The 20758-nt window shown below is 35.4% G+C and overlaps 1 protein-coding gene across 2 annotated transcripts in view; it reads right to left on the bottom strand.

Moving 5' to 3' along the window:
• LMBRD1 (LMBR1 domain containing 1) overlaps nucleotides 1–20758 on the bottom strand; it is a 151485-nt gene that overhangs the window by 73921 nt on the left and 56806 nt on the right. For both annotated transcript variants that reach the window (XM_028846823.2, NM_001194516.2), the window contains 3 exon segments: nucleotides 11198–11295; nucleotides 8485–8552; nucleotides 1437–1525 (listed from right to left, as the gene is read on the bottom strand). In XM_028846823.2, the coding sequence (XP_028702656.1) occupies nucleotides 1437–1525; nucleotides 8485–8552; nucleotides 11198–11295 (255 nt within the window).

The raw sequence follows: 20758 nt of genomic DNA, 5'->3' as shown, positions 1-20758 counted from the left end.
CACCAATTCAAGTTATACTAATACTCAAAGTATAACTTATGAAATAATGTTTAGGATAGAAGAGTAGTTACTCAAGATATCTAAAGGAGTTAACTCCAAGAAAAGAAGCCATTAATTTATCAGCGATAGAATCAAGGTATATAAATCTGACGATTCAGTATTAGTAGATGCCAGGCCTGCTACCCTTATTCTTGCTGGTATCAGTAAGATATTAATGAATCACAATGTACAACATGAGATCTTAAGTGGAAATCAAGAAAATTAAGAACTCATACAGCAGACTGCAAGACTTAATTTAATCATTGTTTAGTACTGTACCTGGGTAAAAAGAAAGAAGTGCTGCTCAAAGAATGTACAGTACCTATTAGAATAGTCAAAAAAGCAATTTTTCTGCATAATATTAATAGAAATAAGTACACTAGGTATCTTTAAAAATAAGGTTGCTATGTTCAAATGCACAAGGAATTTTTAATATGATACACAGTATTTTAACATCACTTTCTAACGCCAAAGTTATTTTTTCAATGACTAAGCAACTTTCTTAATCTGACCCATGAGCCTTTTTTTTTTTCTGTAAAAACCTAGGTCACACAGAGTAAGTTAAGGAAAACTTCTAGAAAAGCCATGCCAAAATATTTTGATGAGGTAAATTTCTAAAACAGTATTTAATTCATATAAAACCTCTGTAATTTATATTTTATATAAAAGATGATTTAATCTCAAACAAAAACATAAAGGTTCTCTCTTACTAATTAAAAATTAAAAATGAAACCCAATATACCCAGTATATTTCTTTAGCATATTATTTTATATTATCCTAAGTGAATCAGAAATTATAAGAGCCTCACTGCTAAAATACTTTGAAGAAAAGATTAAATTTTCTTTCAACATGGTAATTTTATGAAGAGGTCAAGAAAATAGCTACGTAATAGCTAGAAGGCTAAAAGCAAACCTTAAGAACGCAATACTTCTAATTTGTCTAGCATTAGGTTCAAAACAACGAGTTAGAAAAACTGGAGTTAAATTTTTTTTTTTTGAGACAAAGCCTCGCACTGCCTTACTCAGTCCCCCAGGCTGGAATGCAATGGCGCAATCTCAGCTCACTGCAACCTCCACCTCCTGGGTTCAAGAGATTCTCCTGCCTCAGCCTCCCGAGCAGCTGGGATTACAGGCACCTGCCACTGCACCCAGCTAATTTTTGTATTTTTAGTAGAGACGGGATTTGGCCACGTTGGCCAAGCTGGTCTCAAACTCCTAACCTTGTGATCCACCCCCAACCCCTCAGCCTCCCAAAGTGCTGGGATTACAGGCACGAGCCACCACACCCAGCTGAGGTTAAATTCTTAACAAAATACAAATAGACTGCTTCTCAAAAGTTCGAAGTCAGGAAATATAAATTACTATGTTTTTTTTTTAAAAAAAAAAACAACACTTACGACTACTTCCAAGTTCTTCAAATAGGAACTTCACTTTTTCCCACTCTGTAGAATTTTTGTTATTGGGAACATTCAATGGAACAAAGGCACTACAAAAGAGAAAATAATTGTTTTAATAGCTTTAAAGATAAAACGTTAAATTAGATAGTTTGAAACTCAAATTATTTTTCTCCAAAACAATAAATAAATAAAATCTGTACTATGCACAGAGGGGAGTGAAGAGTTAAATACCTATGCATTTACTTCATTGCAAATTTGTTTTAATAGTTGTATTACTGCATTCAGTAAAATTTCCCTTGTAATCCCGTATGTTTTCTGCACTTAAAATACTTTATTATACATTAATAAAGCTGGGAAAAAACAAAAAATAAATATATAATATTTTGAGAATGGACCATAGGTTTTAGACGATCAAAACAATCCACAAAAAAGGTTAAGGACATCTGTATTAAATCAGTAAAGCAGAATGTAAATATATGCAATTATTTAAGAAAAGAAATATATTAGAATAAACAGTAAATGTCTCACTGTGGAATTGAAGTGATTACTTTTTTATTAGTATTTTTCTATTAATATATCTTTCAAGATTCTATCCAACAGACACAATGAAAGTAGTTTCAAAACTATTTGTTTTTCAACCCACAGGTGAAGAGGAACTGTAGAAATAATAGAGATAGCTAGCATCCTAGGATCTGCTCTATGATCTTAGACTGGGAAAAGGTAGAATAAATAAATGTTCACTTTATTATCTAGCCCATATCAATAACAAGAAGATAATCAAGAGATTAAGGTAAAGAGCTGGGTATCCCTTAGGTTGCATATGGGTAGGAACAAACAGGAGTAGGAAGTAAAAAAAAAGAAAAAAAGAATCCCTATTTCCTATTGCTACTGATAACTCTTATTTTAAAAATGACTGGGCACAGCATGTCAGGAGGTTAAATTTCTAACAATCTGCATTGACTTCAGTTTACTATATTCTTCTTAATCTTCGAGACTTATTTCTCCCCACTTTTAGAAAAAAAAAAGGTGCTTACTCACAGGCATAGAGGAATAAATGCAGAAAGTTTATTATCTGTTGACCGAGGTATGAAATCAAACAAAGAGCAGAGGTGTGGAATCAAGAAATAAAATTATAACATTTTTGTATATCATACATCCATAACACAAATATAAACTAAGCAAGAAAAAACTACCTATATGATATTCCTTTATTTGAACAGAGTTTGTTCTGGATATCCCAGAAAGTATGTTCTGAACTTGTTAGTTGGGAATAACCAATCTGTGAGAGTGGGAAAACAAAAATTTCTATATTGTACAAAATACCACCTATTGTACTATTAAAAGAGAAATATGTATTAGGATATCTAAAAATAGCATTCATACTCATAGGGCTCAATATGCAATATTCTAAAACTCAGTATGTCAGTTTTAGGTAATCAAAGATATTGTACAGAAAGAGAAGAAAATTAATTAACCCTTGCTCTTGATGACACACGTTCAACTCCTGAGCAGAATTATCTAGTAGTTCAAATATTCAAAAAAGAGTAACACCAGAGGGAACCTTATATAACCAAAAAAAAACTAAAAAGACTAAAAAGACTAAGTGACCCACACCACTATCAGAATGACTTCAGGAAAATACTTCGAAAGCATCCATCAGAGAGTTAACATTTCAGCACTTAGTATTTTAGGTATAAACGAAAGCACAAATTCAAAGCAGGTTCCTAAATCACTTTACCACCAGGATTTTATAATCTGAAAAACAGACCTAAAATATTTTCACATAAACTAAGAAAACATCCATAAGTCGAACTCAAAATATGGCAAAGGCACTAATTAATCAACACAGACCCTGGCCTTAATTCTGCAGGACTCTGATGAACCCGGCTTTCCTTTTTCAATGGAACTGATGTAGGGTAAGAAGACCCAGAGGGCAGAGCAGAACCTGACTGGTATAAAAGCATGTCAACCTTTTAACCACCAGAAAGAATAAACCACTGTTCATTAGCCAAATAGCAGCCCCACAGACAAAGATCTATAAAGAAAAAGAAATGCCTACCAACAGATGAAAAGGCAACTGAAGTCAAAGTTATAATACAGATACATCAGTTCTGAGGAAAGAGACAGCAGTTAAGATTATCAGGTGTTTAGTATACTAAATGAAATGGTGATGACATTAAAGTAACCAAGAGTTAGTATACAACGGGATTTGTGTGGTAGAAAGGTTCACATACTTTTAAAATTTCAGCCCTTCTAGAAAAAAAAAAAATGTATACAGAGCACCTCAGCTTCCAAAAACACAAAGTATTAGATTAAGCCATTTATGACTAGTGTTCCATTATTGGAATATTAAGCTTGTGGGAGTTATTTATATTTCACTGCTCAAGGTCATCACCAAGGTCTGATTTTTCACTAAAAAAATTTGCAACCTCTGGCATAAATGGGTTAAAATACAAACTAGAGTCTAGTAAGACAAAACTTTTCCCTCATGCCCTTGAAAACAATAAAACTAAAAAACTGCTTAGTAAAAATATTTTCTACCCAATCTGATTCACTGAATTAGCTTAACACACATTATCTCTTCAGAAAGAGACAAAGAAAAAGCTAATGAATTTCAGTAGATATGAAATGGAAATGATGAATTCAGCAGACTGAAAATAAGATGTTCACTTCTTACACTCCATCACCAAGTCAATTCATATTTATCTTCCAAATAGCTTATGCTTCTTCCTCTCTGTTCTCTTGGTAACCACTGTAGTTCCAAAGCTCACCTGAACTTATATAATGGCTACTTAACTGATCTTCCTACCTACTATTTACATACCACTTCTCCAACCCAACACCCAAAATCCTCTTGCAATGCATCCTCCACAGTGTTGTAACTCTTTTTTTTTTTTTTTTTTTGAGACGGAGTGTCACTCTGTTGCCAGGATGGAATGCAGTGGCTCAATCTCAGCTCACTGCAACCTCAGCCTCCCAGGTTCAAGCTGTTCTCCTGCCTTAGCCTCCCAAGTAGCTAGGATTACAGGTGCAAACCACTATGCCCAGCTAATTTTTGTATTTTTAGTAGAATTCACTACGTTGGCCAGCATGGTCCCGATCTCTTGACCTCGTGATCCACCTGCCTGGACCTCCCAAAGTGCTGGGATTACATGCAGGAGTCACCATGCCCAGCCCACAGTGCTGTAACTCTTAAAGTAAGGTCATATATATTTATTTTCATGCATTCATGTACACAAATATATACACATCTTCACTGTCTTTCAATTACTCAGTAGGACAAAATTAAAAATTTCTTAAATATGGCATGTAAGACCCAGAGTCTATTCACCTGGCTAATGTCATATCCTGTCACTTGCCCACAGGAACACTTGAAACATCACATTACCCTTCTTTTTTTGAGGGGAGGGGAAATCTAAATTCACATCATACTTTTTATGTCATTCTTCAAACACTCCATGCTAACCTCAGCCTCCCAGTTAATATATTTTATAGACTGAATTGTGCTCCCTAAAAATTCATATGTTGCTGGCTCTCTGCTCCTCCACTCTATAGAGAGCCTCATCTTTGCAGCAGCACCAGCCACATCACTGAGACATCATGGTGGAAGTGAAGGGCAGAGTGAATGGATTTGGTCATAGTGGTGCCTGGTCACCAGAGCTCCTTTTAACCCTGGCAAAGGGAATATTGTTGCCATCATTGACCCCTCAGTGACCTTAACTATATGGCCTAAATGTTCCAACATGACTCCACCCATGGCAAGTTGTAGGGCACTGTCAAGGCTGAGAACTGGAAGCTTGTCGTCAATGGAAATCTCATCACCCTCTTCTTACAGGTGCAAGATTTCACCAAAATTAAATGGGGTGATTTGGGCGCTGATAATGTTGTGAAGTCTACCAGCATCTTTACTACCATGAAGAAGGCTGAGATTCTCTTAGAGCAGGGAGCCAAAAGGATCCTCATCTCTGCCCCTTCTGCTGATACCCCCATGTGATGGGCCTGAACCATGAGAAGTACAAAAATGGCATAAAGATGGTCAGCAATGCCTCCCGCACTATCAACTGCTTCGTCACCCTGGACAACTGTGGCATCATGGAGGGACTAATGACCACAGTTCAAGCCATCATTGGCACTCAGAAGACCATGAATGGTCCCTTTGGGAAACTGTGGTGTGACAGCTGTGAGGCTCTCCAGAACATCATCCCTGCCTCTACCTGTGTTGCCAAGGCTGTGGGCAAGGTCATCCCTGAGCTACAGGAAGCTTACTGGCATAACTTTCCATGTCCCCACTGCCAATGTGTTGGTTATGGACCTGATGTGCCATCTGGAGAAACTTGCCAAATATGATGACATAAACAAGATGGTAAAGCAGGCATTGGAGGGTCCCCTCAAAGGCATCCTGGACTACCCTGAGCAACAGGTTGTCTCTTCCAACTTTACTAGTGATACTCTTTCACCTTCGATGCTGGGCTGGCCTGCCTTCAACAACTACTTTTTCAAACTCATTTTCAGATATGACAACGAATTTGGCTATAGCAACAGGGTGGTGGAACTCATGTTCCACCTGGCTTCCAAGGGGTAAGAGCCCCTGATCACCAGCTCCAGCAAGAGCACAACAGGGAGAGAGAGGCCCTCAGCTGATGGGGAGTCCCTGCCACACTCAGTCCCCCACCACACTGAGAATCTCCCCTGGTCACAGTTTCCGTGCCAGATCCCCTGAAGAAGGAAGAACCTAGGGAGTACCACTTTGTCATGCACTATCAATAAAATCCCCTGTACTCAACTCCCCCCCAAAAAAGAAAAAAGAAAATCCCTATGTTGAAGCCCTAATTCCCAATGTAATGGTATTTGGATACAGGTCCTTTAGCAAGGGAATTAGGGTTAAATGAAGTCAAAAGGGTGGGGCCCTAATTATCCCATGGCATTGGAGTCCTTATAAGAAGAGGAAGAGACACCAGAGAGTGCTCCTTCTCTCTCCTGCACCCTCTCACTCTCCCCCTCCCCTTCTCCCTCTGCAAGCACAAAGGAAAGACCACGTGAAGACAGAGCAAGAAGGTGGCCTTCGATAAGCCAGGAAGAGAACTCTCACCAGAAACCAAACTTGCCAGCACCTTTAACATAGACTTCTAGCCTCCAGAACCATGAGAAAATAAATGACTGTTATTTAAGCCACCCAGTCTATGATACTTTGTTATGGCAGCCAAAGCAGACGAAAACAATATACATGTTATTCATCTTTTTCATTTGTCAAGTCAGCTGACCAATTCCCATTCCTTCAAATCTCAACTCAAATATTACTTCCTCTTAGATCTCCTGATTCTTCAAGGCAGAGTAAGAACCTGCTCCTCTACCATCAACATCTGGTATGTATCTCCTATCAGAGCACTTAAACACTGTAATTCAAGGTATGAATCTGCATGCCTCCACAACGTAAACCTAGAAGACAGAGACCATGGTCCTCTATCTTTAGCCCAAAGATCTAGCATAGCATCCAACACATAAGTGTTCCAAAAACGTATGAGCTACATGAATCAGTTAAATCTAGATCACGGCTTTGCCATAAAATTATCTAGTTTTATCTTAAAAGAAACTCTGAATATGCCACCTTCAAAAATATTTCAAGACCTTTTGTCAATCACTTAACCTAAATGCACACCTCATTCAAACATTTACATATGGTAATGAGAAGAACACTGTCCTAGATGGCTGAAACGCTAATAATCTTTAATTCACTACTCTTTTATTCTGACTGTTGCAAAGATTTGTAGTTTTATTGGTGATTCTCATTCATGTTCTAAAATAGGAGTTGGCAAACTACTGGCTGCCTGTGTTTATAAATAAAGTTTTTCTAGAACACAGTCATGTTCTTTCCGTATTGTCTGATTACTTCTGAGCTACAAGAGAGACACAGAGACCATACAGACAGTAAATCTAAAATACTACCTATGCTTTAAGAAAAGTTTGCTGATTTCCACTCTAGATAATTCAGGTTTACATACAAGGGACATCTACGTTAACAAGGGAAATTAACATAAGTAGATTTAGCTTTCTTTAAAAAGCCAAAAAAATACTTTAGAAATATACTCGGTAGCTAAAATACATAGAAAAACCACTAAAAAAGGTGCTTACAAAAAGTACTCTTTTTCATGACACATCAAGGCAGGTAAAAATAATTGAAAATATGACTTGACTATAAAACACATGCATCCTAAGAACTCCGGGAACTACAAAAAGTTACTCAACAATTTTATTCCTATTACAAGTTACATATAGTAAGTAATTTTTTTATTTATGGGAAGTTATGTATTGAAAATTGTGAGACTAAATTATAAACAGAAACTTCAAAAAATTAATTAATTCCTAATGTATTTCCTAACATAAAAAAAGAAAGACTAATGACCTATTTTTAACAAAGATAAATGTCTTCCATTAGCAAGGATAAATTTTAGATGTACAAACAAATAAGCAAAATGTTATTGATATAAGTATAAAAACAAGAAGAATTAAGAAAGGAAATTCACTGACAAAGATTTAAAGACTGATAGGGTCAAATCTGAAAAGATGCACAGACAAGGATTTTCATCAAAGTGTTATTTATAATAATGGGGAAACATTATAAATGTCTAAGCAGTTATCACTAGAAGATGAGTTAAATATATTTTTGTATCCTTAGAAGGAAATGAAATGTAGTCAAAATTGATGGATCTACACTTACTATCCTGAAGAGATGCCCGCAATATGTTAAGAAGTAGATTACCAAGAATTATATAAAATATAATCACATTTGTGTAAAACTAAAACATGTAGGGTGCATGCAAGAAGGGAAGTGCACTCTGCATGCACTCAAGCACATAAAAATGTCTAGATGAAACGACAGACAAAACTGTTAAATTGTGGCTATTGTTCTTTGGAGATACAGAGAGTGGATTGTTCTCTTTTTTTTACATTTTTTTTTCTTTCCTAGATTTTTCTGAATGATCCTTTTATTATTTTTTTTCAAATAATTCTATTTCCATTTCATGGTTAAAAAAAAAAAACCAAGACTTACCCAACTAAAAGAAGCAGTGCACAAATCACAACAAATCCCAAAGTATACTTGAGTGCCGTTTTAATTTGCTAGATGCCAAGGAGAAAAAAGTATAACATTTAGCAAGCCCTTTAAAATATAAAATATTCTTGCAACAGTTTAACAGTACCTTCACATCAGATACACGCTTACAGTCAAAGGTTTCAACTAAGGTTGAAAACCTTAAAATTTAAAGAAAACGGATATACTACATCTTAAGTATCTTTGCAAAATATGAGATTTTTAAAATCTTTTCAATAGTTATGCCCTTGTAAAAACCAAACCACCTAAAGTATAGTTGATTCTCCAGTAGGCATCTTGAGTAAAATTATCAGAATATGTAATACTCCCGCAGACAGCAATCAGAATCTACAATGCCCCAATCCAATTCATCAAAATGGTTTATAATAATCAACACAATATACACGTTTTTGTTTGAGTATATACATGAGTATAAATATATAAATACATACATAAATATTTATGTATTTATATTTATACACATATTCATAAATATTTATGTATTTATGTATGTGTATATGTGTATATATACTTACATACATTAATATATATTTCATACATATATAACATATGCCAGGCACTGATAAGAACATCACATATGTTAACTCATTTAATTCTCATAACAACTCTAAGATAGGCTGTTCTCATCTTTACTTTAGACATAACGAAGCTGAAGTCCAGAGAAGTTAATAATCTCTCCTAAGGCACATAGATTATAAGTGATTAAGTAAGTACTTAAGACCAGGAACTTGGGAATTTAAAAACTATGTTTTGCTTGGTGCCTATAATATACTCCAAAGGCTAAGAAAAGCAAATAAAGACAAAGCTGGACATTCTGAATATGAATTAAAAAGTGAATAATAATCTCATTTTAAATCAGTCAGAAATAACATTTGTGCTCTCAGACTAATGAAGTATCTAAAAATGATCTTTTAAAATTTGAATGAATGTTTCACACAGTAAGTTCTTATTCACAAAGGGGATAAGATATCCCTTAGGAAAAAAACTGAAGAAAAGATAAAGAAGATCCTAAGATCAACCAAAGGGTAGAAGAATGTGCACTCTGGAAGAAGTGAAAAAGACTGCATAAATCTCATGGAGATTTTATTAAATTTGCAACTAGCTACCTTACTTTACATACCTTGGTTTTTCCAAATATAGAGTAATATAGTATCTGCAAATAACAGTTTTGACTCTCTTTATAAATATTTAAATGTCTAATTTTTTTTCTCTAACACTACGCTGATTATCACTCTAAGAGTCATTTAAAATACTGCTAATTTACTTGCTCCTAATCTTAATGCCAATGCTCTTGAGGTTTTAAGCATGATTAAGCATGATGCTAGCTTTTGACTGAATGTATTTATTTCTATATTTAAATACAAATGTAAACAAGGTATAAAACAAAATCCTGTAAGTCAAAAAGATAAGACATTTAGTCTTATTGTACAACTGTTCCCCTAAATTACAAAGTATTTGATTTTGACATATACCTTTTAATATACATTTTTTCTTTGGCCTATTAATTACTATATACTAATAGATTTCCTGATTTTCAGTCACCCATGCAATTGAGAGACAGGCCCAACTCAGTTATATAATATTAATATATTTCTAAGATTCTCCTGAATTATATTTACTATTATTTTAATTAAGATGTTTATACCAATACTTAAGTGATAATGATCTGCAGTTTTGAACACACATGTGTGCTGTATTTGTCAGGTTTTTAAAAAGTCAGTCTTTTTTTTTTGAGACAAAGTCTCACTCTTGTCGCCCAGGCTGGAGTACAGTGGTGCAATCTCGGCTCACGGCAACCTCCGCCTCCTGGGTTCAAGCAATTCTCCTGCCTCAGCCTCCAGAGTAGCAGGCCCCCACCACCATGCCCAGCTAATTTTTATACTTTTGTACTTTTACTAGAGACAAGTTTTCGCCATGTTGGCCAGGCTGGTCTCTAACTCCTGACCTCAGGTGATCTGCCCACCTTGGCCTCCCAAAGTGCTGGAATTACAGGCATGAGCCACAGCACCCGTCTAAAAAGAAAGTCAGCCTCATCCTGGATTAGTAAGTACAACCTGTAAGTGCTCCTTCTTTATGCTTTTGAACAGGGGCCAGCAAACTACATTCAGTGTGCCACATCTGATTCATTTTCTGTTTTATTGGATTATAAAATGTTCATTGTCTCTGAATACTTTTAACACTATAATGGCAGACTTGAGTAGCTAAGACAGAGACCATATAGCCCACAAATCCTAAATTATTTACCTCCTGGCCTTCTACAGAAAAAATTTTGTATGCCTGATCTAGAATTGCTTTGTCTAAAATAATAGTCAAAAGCCACATGTGGCTAGAAAGCACTTGAAATGTGGCTAGCTTGAACTGTTGTGTAAAATACAACCCAAATTTCAAAGACTTAGTGTGAAGAAAAGAAACTTAATACTTCATTACTAGTTTGTTTGACTATATTTGAAATAATATTTGGAATATATTATGTTAAATACAATGTATAATTAAAATTAATTTCAACTGTTTCTTTTTATTTTAATTTAGCTAACATTGCATTTCTATCAGACAACACTGCTCTATAAAAAAATCCAGTCATGTCATTCTCTGAAAAAGCAGGAAATATTATTTTTCTTTCCTAAACTGAGGCCTCTAAAATAAAGATACTTACAGTACATTTACTAGTATCATCATCATCCTTTTCTTCATAATAGAAGTAGACAAAAGGGATCCAGAAGAACACACAGAACAATATAACAGAATATAAAGCTGTGGAAATAAATAATAAACCAAGTTTTACTAAATACGTATGTACTTAATCACAGTTATCTATATGTGTATATACATTCACTTAACAAATTCACTACCCTGATTCCCTCTACTCATAACTCTTTCTATATAGTATATGATGCCCAAATAGCCTTCTCTGTCCCATGTCCCAAGAGATCAACAGTACTATCAGAATAACAACCTATAATTCAAGTTAACTTTGCAGCAATTTTTTTTTTTTTTTTTGACACGGAGTTTTGCTCTGTCGCCAGGGCTGGAGCGCAGTGGCACAATCTTGGCTCACTACAAGTTCTGCCTCCTGGGTTCACGCCATTCTCCTGCCTCAGCCTCCTAACTAGCTGGGACTACAGGCGCACGCCACCACGCCTGGCTAAGTTTTTGTATTTTTAGTAGAGACGAGGTTTCACCGTGTTAGCCTGGATGGTCTCAATCTCCTGACCTTGTGATCCACCCGCCTCAGCTTCCCAAACTGCTGGGATTACAGGTGGCAATTTCTAACAATAGTAATAACTGGGTCCAGAACAATTGTGGCAGCTGACATATGAGCTCTTACTCTGTACTAACTACAATGCTGAGAACTTCCTATAAACCATCTCATTTAAATGAACTTTAACTTTTGTGTTCATTCCAACTTAAATTTGAGTACACTTGACACAACATTTGCTATTCCGGCAAGTTAAAGAAACAGCTATAAATAATATGGTCTTTTTGATATAAATAATTTTCTCATCTTAAGTTTAAAAAGTATGCAGTATTACACAACCAATCTTACACAAATCAAAACAGAGAAAAGGTAAAAAGAATAGTAGAACAGTAAAATTAGATCTCTATTTACCCATCAATGGACATTGGAGTTGCCTCCAAATTTTGCAATTTGTGAATAACGCAGCTGTGAACATGGAAGGACAAATAGCTCTTCATGATCCTGTTTTCAATTCTTATATTCAAAATTAGATTCAACATTAACTGATAGGAATTACTATTTATCTGCTTTTTTTAAAAAAAAAAGTTAGATTTGAAATACTTTTAACCAGTAGTCAGTCAAAATATTTATTTAAATTCAATATAGAGTTTAAGTTAAGCCAAAGATATAGTACCTTTAACAATAAAAACAGAAGAAGGAACATTTGAGACTTAAGCCTAAGAAACCTGTTCTTAAAATCTGTATTTTCACATTCATTTGTTTATACGTATTCATGAAAAATAATAGTACCAGTATAATTATACAAAGCAATTACAGAATGATAATCATTGTACTCCTTTATAAAAGAAAGCAACTGTTACCATCTCAGACCTATAAGGATGGCTACTAACAAAAAACAATAATAATGACGTGTGTTGTCAAGGTTGTGGAGAAACTGAAACCCTGTGTGCTGCTGGTAGGAATGTAAAATGGTACAGCAGCTGTGGAAAACAGTATGATGTTTCCTAAAAAAATGAAAACTGGCATTACATATGATACAGCAATTCCACTTCCAGGTATATGCACAAAAGAGTTGAAAGCAGGGTCTCAAAGAGTTACTTGTACACCCATGTTCATAACTGCATGGTTCACAGTAACTAAAACATGAAAGCCACCCAAGTGTCAATTGATGGATGGACAGAGAGGCAAAATGTGGTATACATAAAACAGAATATTATTCAGCATTTAAAAGGAAGGAAATGATATATGCTACAACACAGATTAACTTAGCATAACTAGGACATTATGCTAAGTGAAATAAGCCAGTCACAAAAAGACACATACTATACGACTCCACTTATATGAGGTACTGAGAGTAGTCAAAATCAAGGAGACAGAAAGTAGGATGGTGGTTGTCAGAAGGAGAGGGGAAAGGCAAAATAGAGAGTTCCCGTTAAAAAGGTATAGTTTCAATTTTACAAGATGGGAAGTGTTATGGAGATGGATGGCACCAATGGCTACATATTATGAATATATTTAATACCACTGAATAGTATACTTGAAATAGTTAAGATGGTTAAACAAATATGGAAAAAATGCATATTAGTAATGTATAATAAAATCTAAATTACTTATTGTGTTGGAAGAAATGACTTCAGAGTTAAAGAATTTTCTTAACATTTGCTAGCCTTATCTCATTTATCTGGAGGACACTTATGAAACAGCCCTACTACATGCAATACAGATAAAAGAAACTCAAATCAAATAGGACCCTAAATAATCAACAGAGGGGCAGAGTTAATTTATACTTAGCAATCACAAAATGTCAACATACTGAATTTGGCACTATAGACATTTAATGAAATTTATGCAGGCTTTTAATATTATGAGTAACTAATAGTGACAATAAATCTTTTAGGGCAGTGAATATTGGTGTTTCTACTACAAACCAAGGAGTAGTGAGTTTTAACATTTCTATTACAAATCTAAGAGCCAACAGACATAAACATTTATCTACAAGGAACTTAAATTTACAAGAAATAACCCCATCAAAAAGTGGGCAAAGGATATGAACAGACACTTCGCAAAAGAAGACGTTTACACAGCCCACAAACATATGAAAAAAAGCTCATCCTCACTGGTCAATAAGAAATGTAAATCAAAACCACGATGAGCTACCACCTCAAGCCAATCAGAATGGTGATTAAGTCAGAAAACAACAGATGCTAGCAAGGCTATGGAGAAACAGGAATGCTTTTACACTGTTGGTGGGAGTATAAATTAGTTCAACCATTGTGGGAGATAGTGTGGCAATTCCTCAAGGATTGAGAACCAGAAAATACCATTTGACCCAGCAATCCCATTACTGGGTATATACCCAAAGGATCATATATCATTCTACTATAAAGACACATGCACACGTACGTTTATCGCAGCACTATTTACAATAACAAAGACTTGGAACCAACCCAAATGCCCATCAATGATAGACTGGATAAGGAAAATGTGGCACATATACACCATGGAATACTATACAGTCATAAAAAAAAGTAAGTTCATGTCCTTTGCAGGGACATGGATGAAGCTGGAAGCCATCATTCTCAGCAAACTAACACAGGAAACAGAAAACCTAACATCTCATGTTCTCACTCATAAGTGGGACCTGAACAATGAGAACACATGGACACAGGGAGGGGAACATCACACACCAGGGCCGGTTGGGGGGTGGGGTCAAGGCGCAGGGAGAGCATTAGGACAAATACCTAATGCATGTGGGGCTTAAAACCTAGATGATGAGTTGATAAGTACAGCAAACCACCATGGTACATGTACACCTGTGTAACAAACCTGCACATTCTGCACATGTATCCCAGAACTTAAAGTAAAAAACAAACAAACAAACAAACAAAAAAAAAAACAAAAAACTGTAACAAGTATTCCAAAGCTTTAAAAACTTAAATACAAAATGCCATTTGTAAATCACCCTGAATATCATGCCAATATTATGATTAAAATAATCAAATAAAATAATTTGTGTAAAATAGAAAAAAAAAAGAAACTGAATTAGCACAACAGACTTGAGTAGGCTGACAGCCTCACACCAAAAACTTTGATAAACTAATAGGTGGAGTAAAGTTTAGCTTCAGTCTAAGTATGCCACTTGTGTCTGTTACTTGGTGGGCTTGGCCTTTAGATAGCCAAACAGCCTAATGACTATTTTATAAGCATTCCTGGTGCTCCTAATCTTGTGTGATAAACAATCTTTTGAACACCTAAGTTATCATTATATTTAATTAGCATAGCAAAGTGTAAGACAAATTCCTGTACCTCAATAAAAAGACAACCTTTTTTTAAAAATGGGCAGATTTCAATACTTCACTTTAGAAAATATACACAATTTCTGGGCATGGTGACTCACACCTGTAATCTCAGCACTTTGGGAAGTCGAGGCAGGAGGATCACCTGAGTTCAGGAGTTCCAGGCCAGCCTGGCCAATATGGTGAGATCTCGTCTCTACTAAAAATACAAAAAAATTAGCCAGGCATGGTGGCAAGCACCTGTAATCCCAGCTACTCAGGAGGCTGAGGCAGGGGAATCACTTAAAACCAGGAGGCAGAGGTTGCAGTAAGCCAAGATTGTGCCACTGCACTGCAGCCTGGGCAACAGAGCAGGACTGCATCAAAAAGAACAAAAGAACGAAAGAAAGAAAGAACAAAAGAAAGAGAAAATATATACAATGGCCAATAAGCACATTTTAAAAGATGCTCATCACCGTAAGTCATCAGGAAAATGCAAAATAAATCTAAATGGCTAAAATTAAACTGGCAATACCATGTGTCGACAAGAATGCAGAACAACTAACACTATCATACTTTACTTGTAGGAGTGAGGTACAACACTGTAAAAAACTGTTTAGTAGTTTCTTACCAAGTTAAACATACACCTATCACATGACCCAACAATTTTCTTCCCAAGCAATAAGGCACAACAACTTATGTTAAAGGACTTCTGCCCAGAGAAGCTTGGTTGATTCGCAGAGTCCAGGGCATTTATTGGAGACTTGCAAAACAAGCGTATTTGCCTAAAGTGACCAGTTTTGATTACCAAAGCTACAGACTCCAAAAAGGAAAGCAAGAATTCACCAAAAATTATGTTTTTGAACAATCTAAACTAGTCGGTAGTGCATGGTTCCATATACAGCTTTACAAAACCACCTTTCAATTAGTAACATAGAGAACACACCAAGGGCTAAGTTTCTGGTAGTCAAAGGTAAGCCACACAGGCAGGACCTCCCTGAAAACATATAAGCATTCAGCAATATTAGGTCTACTGCATTAACTCTTTCACAAGAATGATGTTCAGAGAAACATCATATGCAGTGATCAAAAACTGGAAATGATCCAAATGATCATCAACAAGTAGATGGATAAGCAAACTGAGTGATACATTCACATAAAAGATGATCACACAGCAATAAAAAAGAAACATGAGATACAGATGAATCTCATAGACCTTGTGTTGAATAAAACAAGCCCGTACACAAGAGTACCTTTCTATGATTGAACATAAGGAAGTTCTAGAATTGACAAAACTAATCTGAGAAGTTAAAAAAAACGGGGCAGCTATTGACTTAAAAGATGTATGGCAACCAAAATTCTCATGCTGCTGGTAAGAGTGCCCACAAAAGATTTTTAGTAATCAACATCTGGGGAAATGAAGTAGAGAACAGACACAATTCTCAACAGACTATAATATCCCTCTAGTAGTCAATAATTCAAAATAGGTTTAAAACCGCTCTAAATATTTGTTTCCCTGATACAACCTTCTAAGCTATCTTCTAATAATCTGACTGTTCTGTTTCCTTTATAAAGATTTCTTCTTTTAGTGCATAAATGTTGAACTGTAAAGAGAGAATTAAATTAACATTTATTTTATAACATTTATCATATGATCAGTTCTAATGTCAAGTTGAGTCTATATATCTGCAAATGGGGAAAAAAATATTGCTGCCTCCACTACCATGAAACAGGAAAAATTGTTTTTTTAAAAGATCTACATCAAACTCATAGCCATTTTCAAAGGCAAATTATTCTTGACTCTAACAGTTATGACACTCTCATATCCTAACATCTCTCTAAAATATGCTTTTACTTGTAAATGTTTTTGTTAAAAGACTGCTACTAGCAAATAAAAGATAAACAGATTTTCGGTTTAGTAGACCCACTAACATCAAAGAACACATTAAGAAAAAATTTTTAAGCCTCATGTCCATAGAAATTGAGCAAAATTAAACTCATGAAACAAGTTGGTTTTTTAAAACCACTTATCAAGAACTAGCAAAAACGAGTGAATAGAGAGCCACTTAAAGGTCATGGACAAAAAGTGTACCAAAGAATACATAGTAATTCCTAATATTTTTAAACATATACGAGGCAACCATCTACCTTTTAAAAGCCACATATCTTTTTTTTTTTATTATACTTTAAGTTGTAGGGTACATGTGCATAACGTGCAGGTTTGTTACATATGTATACTTGTGCCATGTTGGTGTGCTGCACCCATCAACTCATCATTTACATCAGGTATAACTCCCAATGCAATCCCTCCCCCCTCCCCCCTCCCCATGATAGGCCCCTGTGTGTGATGTTCCCCTTCCTGAGTCCAAGTGATCTTATTGTTCAGTTCCCACCTATGAGTGAGAACATGCGGTGTTTGGTTTTCTGTTCTTGTGATAGTTTGCTAAGAATGATGGTTTCCAGCTGCATCCATGTCCCTACAAAGGACGCAAACTCATCCTTTTTGCTGGCTGCATAGTATTCCATGGTGTATAAAAGCCACATGTCATTAAATTATAACTCACATGAAAATTAACTTGGATACCTTAGACTTTTAAATTGTTAAATTTTTTTTAAAAGTATCCTTCCCAACTACCAATGAAAATAGCTAACATTTACATCAGAACACAATGACAAAAAAAAACTTAGCCAATATTGTGACAGAATAATTAGTCATTACAAAGCTTTTTATTTTAGAGGTCAAAGTATAAAGATATTCTGGGAACTCTAAAAGCCTTCTAAAATTATCCATTTACCCAGCTGAAAAACTCCTGAGTCAAGACTGATAGTTGTATATCTACACCCATTTCCTTTCAGCTGGCATTCCCTTTTTTGACCTTATCCCTTCCTGCTGCAGCCTATTTGAAACTGATACGTGATGGCTTAAACTCTAGCACCATTTTAAAATCTGTGGTGACCCTAAGATGGAAATCATGTCCTAAGGATGGAGAGCAGAGAAGGAATGAACTTAGTACTCTCATGATGTTATGGCACTGCCATACCAGCCCTGGAGAGCCTATCTCTATACTTACTTTAAGTAAGACTGAAATACTACATGGCTATTTAATCCAGGTACTTCTGAACTAATAGCAGCCACATGAAATTCCAGAAACAGAATTTGGTACTAGAAATGGACAAACTCAAATACTTATTCCCGAGCTATTCCAAGCCCTTCGTCGTCTTGTCTGTGAAGGGTAAGTATAATAGATCTCAACTAACTTTTGCCACTGAACATGGTAATATCATGAGGTGCCACAGAATCTCATGGGTTCAAGATATACTCCTTGCATTAACTGTGTAGCTGCAACCCTATTTCCCCTAATAGGGTCAATCACTCCATCTGATATGGTAACTATTCACTGGAATAAGAAGATCAAAGTGGCCTGGTAGAAATCATACCTTCTAATTCAAGGGAACCGTTATTTCATCCTATGGTGGAAGTACTCCCAGATACCTAGTAAGAATTATAAACCAGTATGCAAGGTAAGAAGCAAAAGTTTTGTGAGTAACAAACCACTCAAAATTACTAATAAATGAACTACTCAATATTGAATTAGGAATAATAGTGTAAACTTCTATGCTCACTTCTATTTCTTAGTTACCAGTAACAAGTATGTATTTTATGGGAGAAAGAGAAACATAAGTGCTCACTGGTCCCGAGCATTCTCTAAAATGTAGACAGATCTTTCAACTCATCTTACAAGGCTAGTAGTCTTCATACTCACACCTGACAAGAATAATAAGACAAAGAAAAAATTACAGCCCAGTCTTACCTGCAAATTGATTTTTTAAAAAGATCCCAATTAAGAGAGCAGCAAATCAAATCCAACAATACATTTAAAAACAAACCAAAGAAAACCACAAAGATGGCCAACTGGGTTTATGCTAGGAATGCAAAATTAGTTTAAGTATAATTTAGCCACATAGTATATAATATACCACTTGAAAGAATAAACCAAAACAAAATTTAAAAAGCTTTATATGATGATCTTATAGATACTTCTGTATCTTAATAGATGCAGAAAAGGTCCCTTTAAAATGTATTCATTTAACAAATACCTACTGAGTATGTTCCAACCATCATTCTAGGGCGATGTATACAGCTAAATCAAAACAGAGAAGCCTCTCATGAGACTTAATTCTAGTGAGGAAAAGATACAATATTTAAAATCGTAGTATGTACTACTCAAATTATCTTTTAAAAATTTCTTAAATCAATAAGAACACAAACAACCCAACTGAAAGTTACTTTAAGCAGAAAACTGAAGAAGCCAACAACTTTTTAAAAAACATACAATTTCATTTACAAATAAGTGAAACACAGACTAGTGAACTCTCATTTCACACTCACCAGACAAGCAAAAACTAAACACATATGACAATATCAAAGTTTAGAATATAGAGCAACTAGAAGACTTGTGTTCTAATGAGAATTACATTAGTACAAACATTTAGCAAAATAGCTTGTCATTATCTACAATGCTTAAGAATGCATATAACTTATGATCCAGCCATTTGACTGCTATGTATGTACTCTGCACATATACAACAGAAAATACGTACAATAATGTTCATTGCACAATTTTAACAGCAAAAAACTAAATGTCCACACTGATTAATATGCGGCATGGTCATACACAATGAAATTATAGCAAGTCATTTCATATCAAGTTCAGAAATGTAAAACTAAGTAAGAATACAACATGTTAAAACTGAAAGACAAAGCAAGGGATTAACACAAACTAAATTTAGAGTATTTCTAATGGGGAAACAGAAGAAATGGCATCAGGAAAAACACAGGAGACTTCAAAATGACTACCTCAAACTTCACACTTTCTATGATCAATAAATAGTCTGCTAAGAATAAAAGTATATGTCGAGTAAACATCAAAGATGTTGATATTGCAAGACTGCTGTGGTAGGCAGCTTCTAAAATGGCTCCTGATAACCCCGCTTCTGTATTTGTGACCTGTGTAATCTCAGCTTGAGTGTGGGCTGGCACTAGTGACCCACTGCTAAGGAACAGAATATGAACAAAAGTATTGGGATGTCACTTCTGAGATTAGGTGACAAAAAGACTGGCTTCCATTTTACTGCTCTATCCTTCTCTCTCTGAGATCCCCTGGCTGCCATGTTGTGAGCTGCCCTATAGAGAAGTTCACGTGACAAAGAACTGATGTTACAGGCCAACAGAGAGAGAAACCCTGAGGCCTGTCTATACCCATGTGAGAGAGCTTACATGTCAACTCTCCCCACTGTGGAGTCTTGGGATGACTGCAGTCTCACCAGACACCTTCCTTCTAGCCCAACAAGAGAACCTGACCGAGCACACCCAACTAAGGTGCATCTGGATTCCTCACCCAAAGAAACTGTGAAATAAAGTTTGCTGTTTTAAACTGCTAAATGTTGAGGTAATTTGTTACATGACAGTAGATAACTAGTACAACTACTGACAGTATAGCAAAGTGAGTCGGACATCTGCTGTATAAGTACTAAGAATATACAACTTGAGAATAAAAACCATTTACAGGGTTGAACTTAGTCATATTCTGAAGAATAGTCGTTTTCCCCATGGATATTTTTGGTTATTTCCTCCTCTCAATGGTATTTATTCCAAGGTTACACTGCAAGGCCATTTTTTTTTCACAACAACAAAAAATTGTTAAATAAAATGGTCAGACAAAAGGCTAAATAATTCATGCTA

The sequence above is a fragment of the Macaca mulatta genome, chromosome 4, assembly GCF_049350105.2.
Source record: "Macaca mulatta isolate MMU2019108-1 chromosome 4, T2T-MMU8v2.0, whole genome shotgun sequence".
Taxonomy (NCBI): domain Eukaryota; kingdom Metazoa; phylum Chordata; class Mammalia; order Primates; family Cercopithecidae; genus Macaca; species Macaca mulatta.
This window is presented reverse-complemented; position numbering and strand designations above follow the sequence as displayed.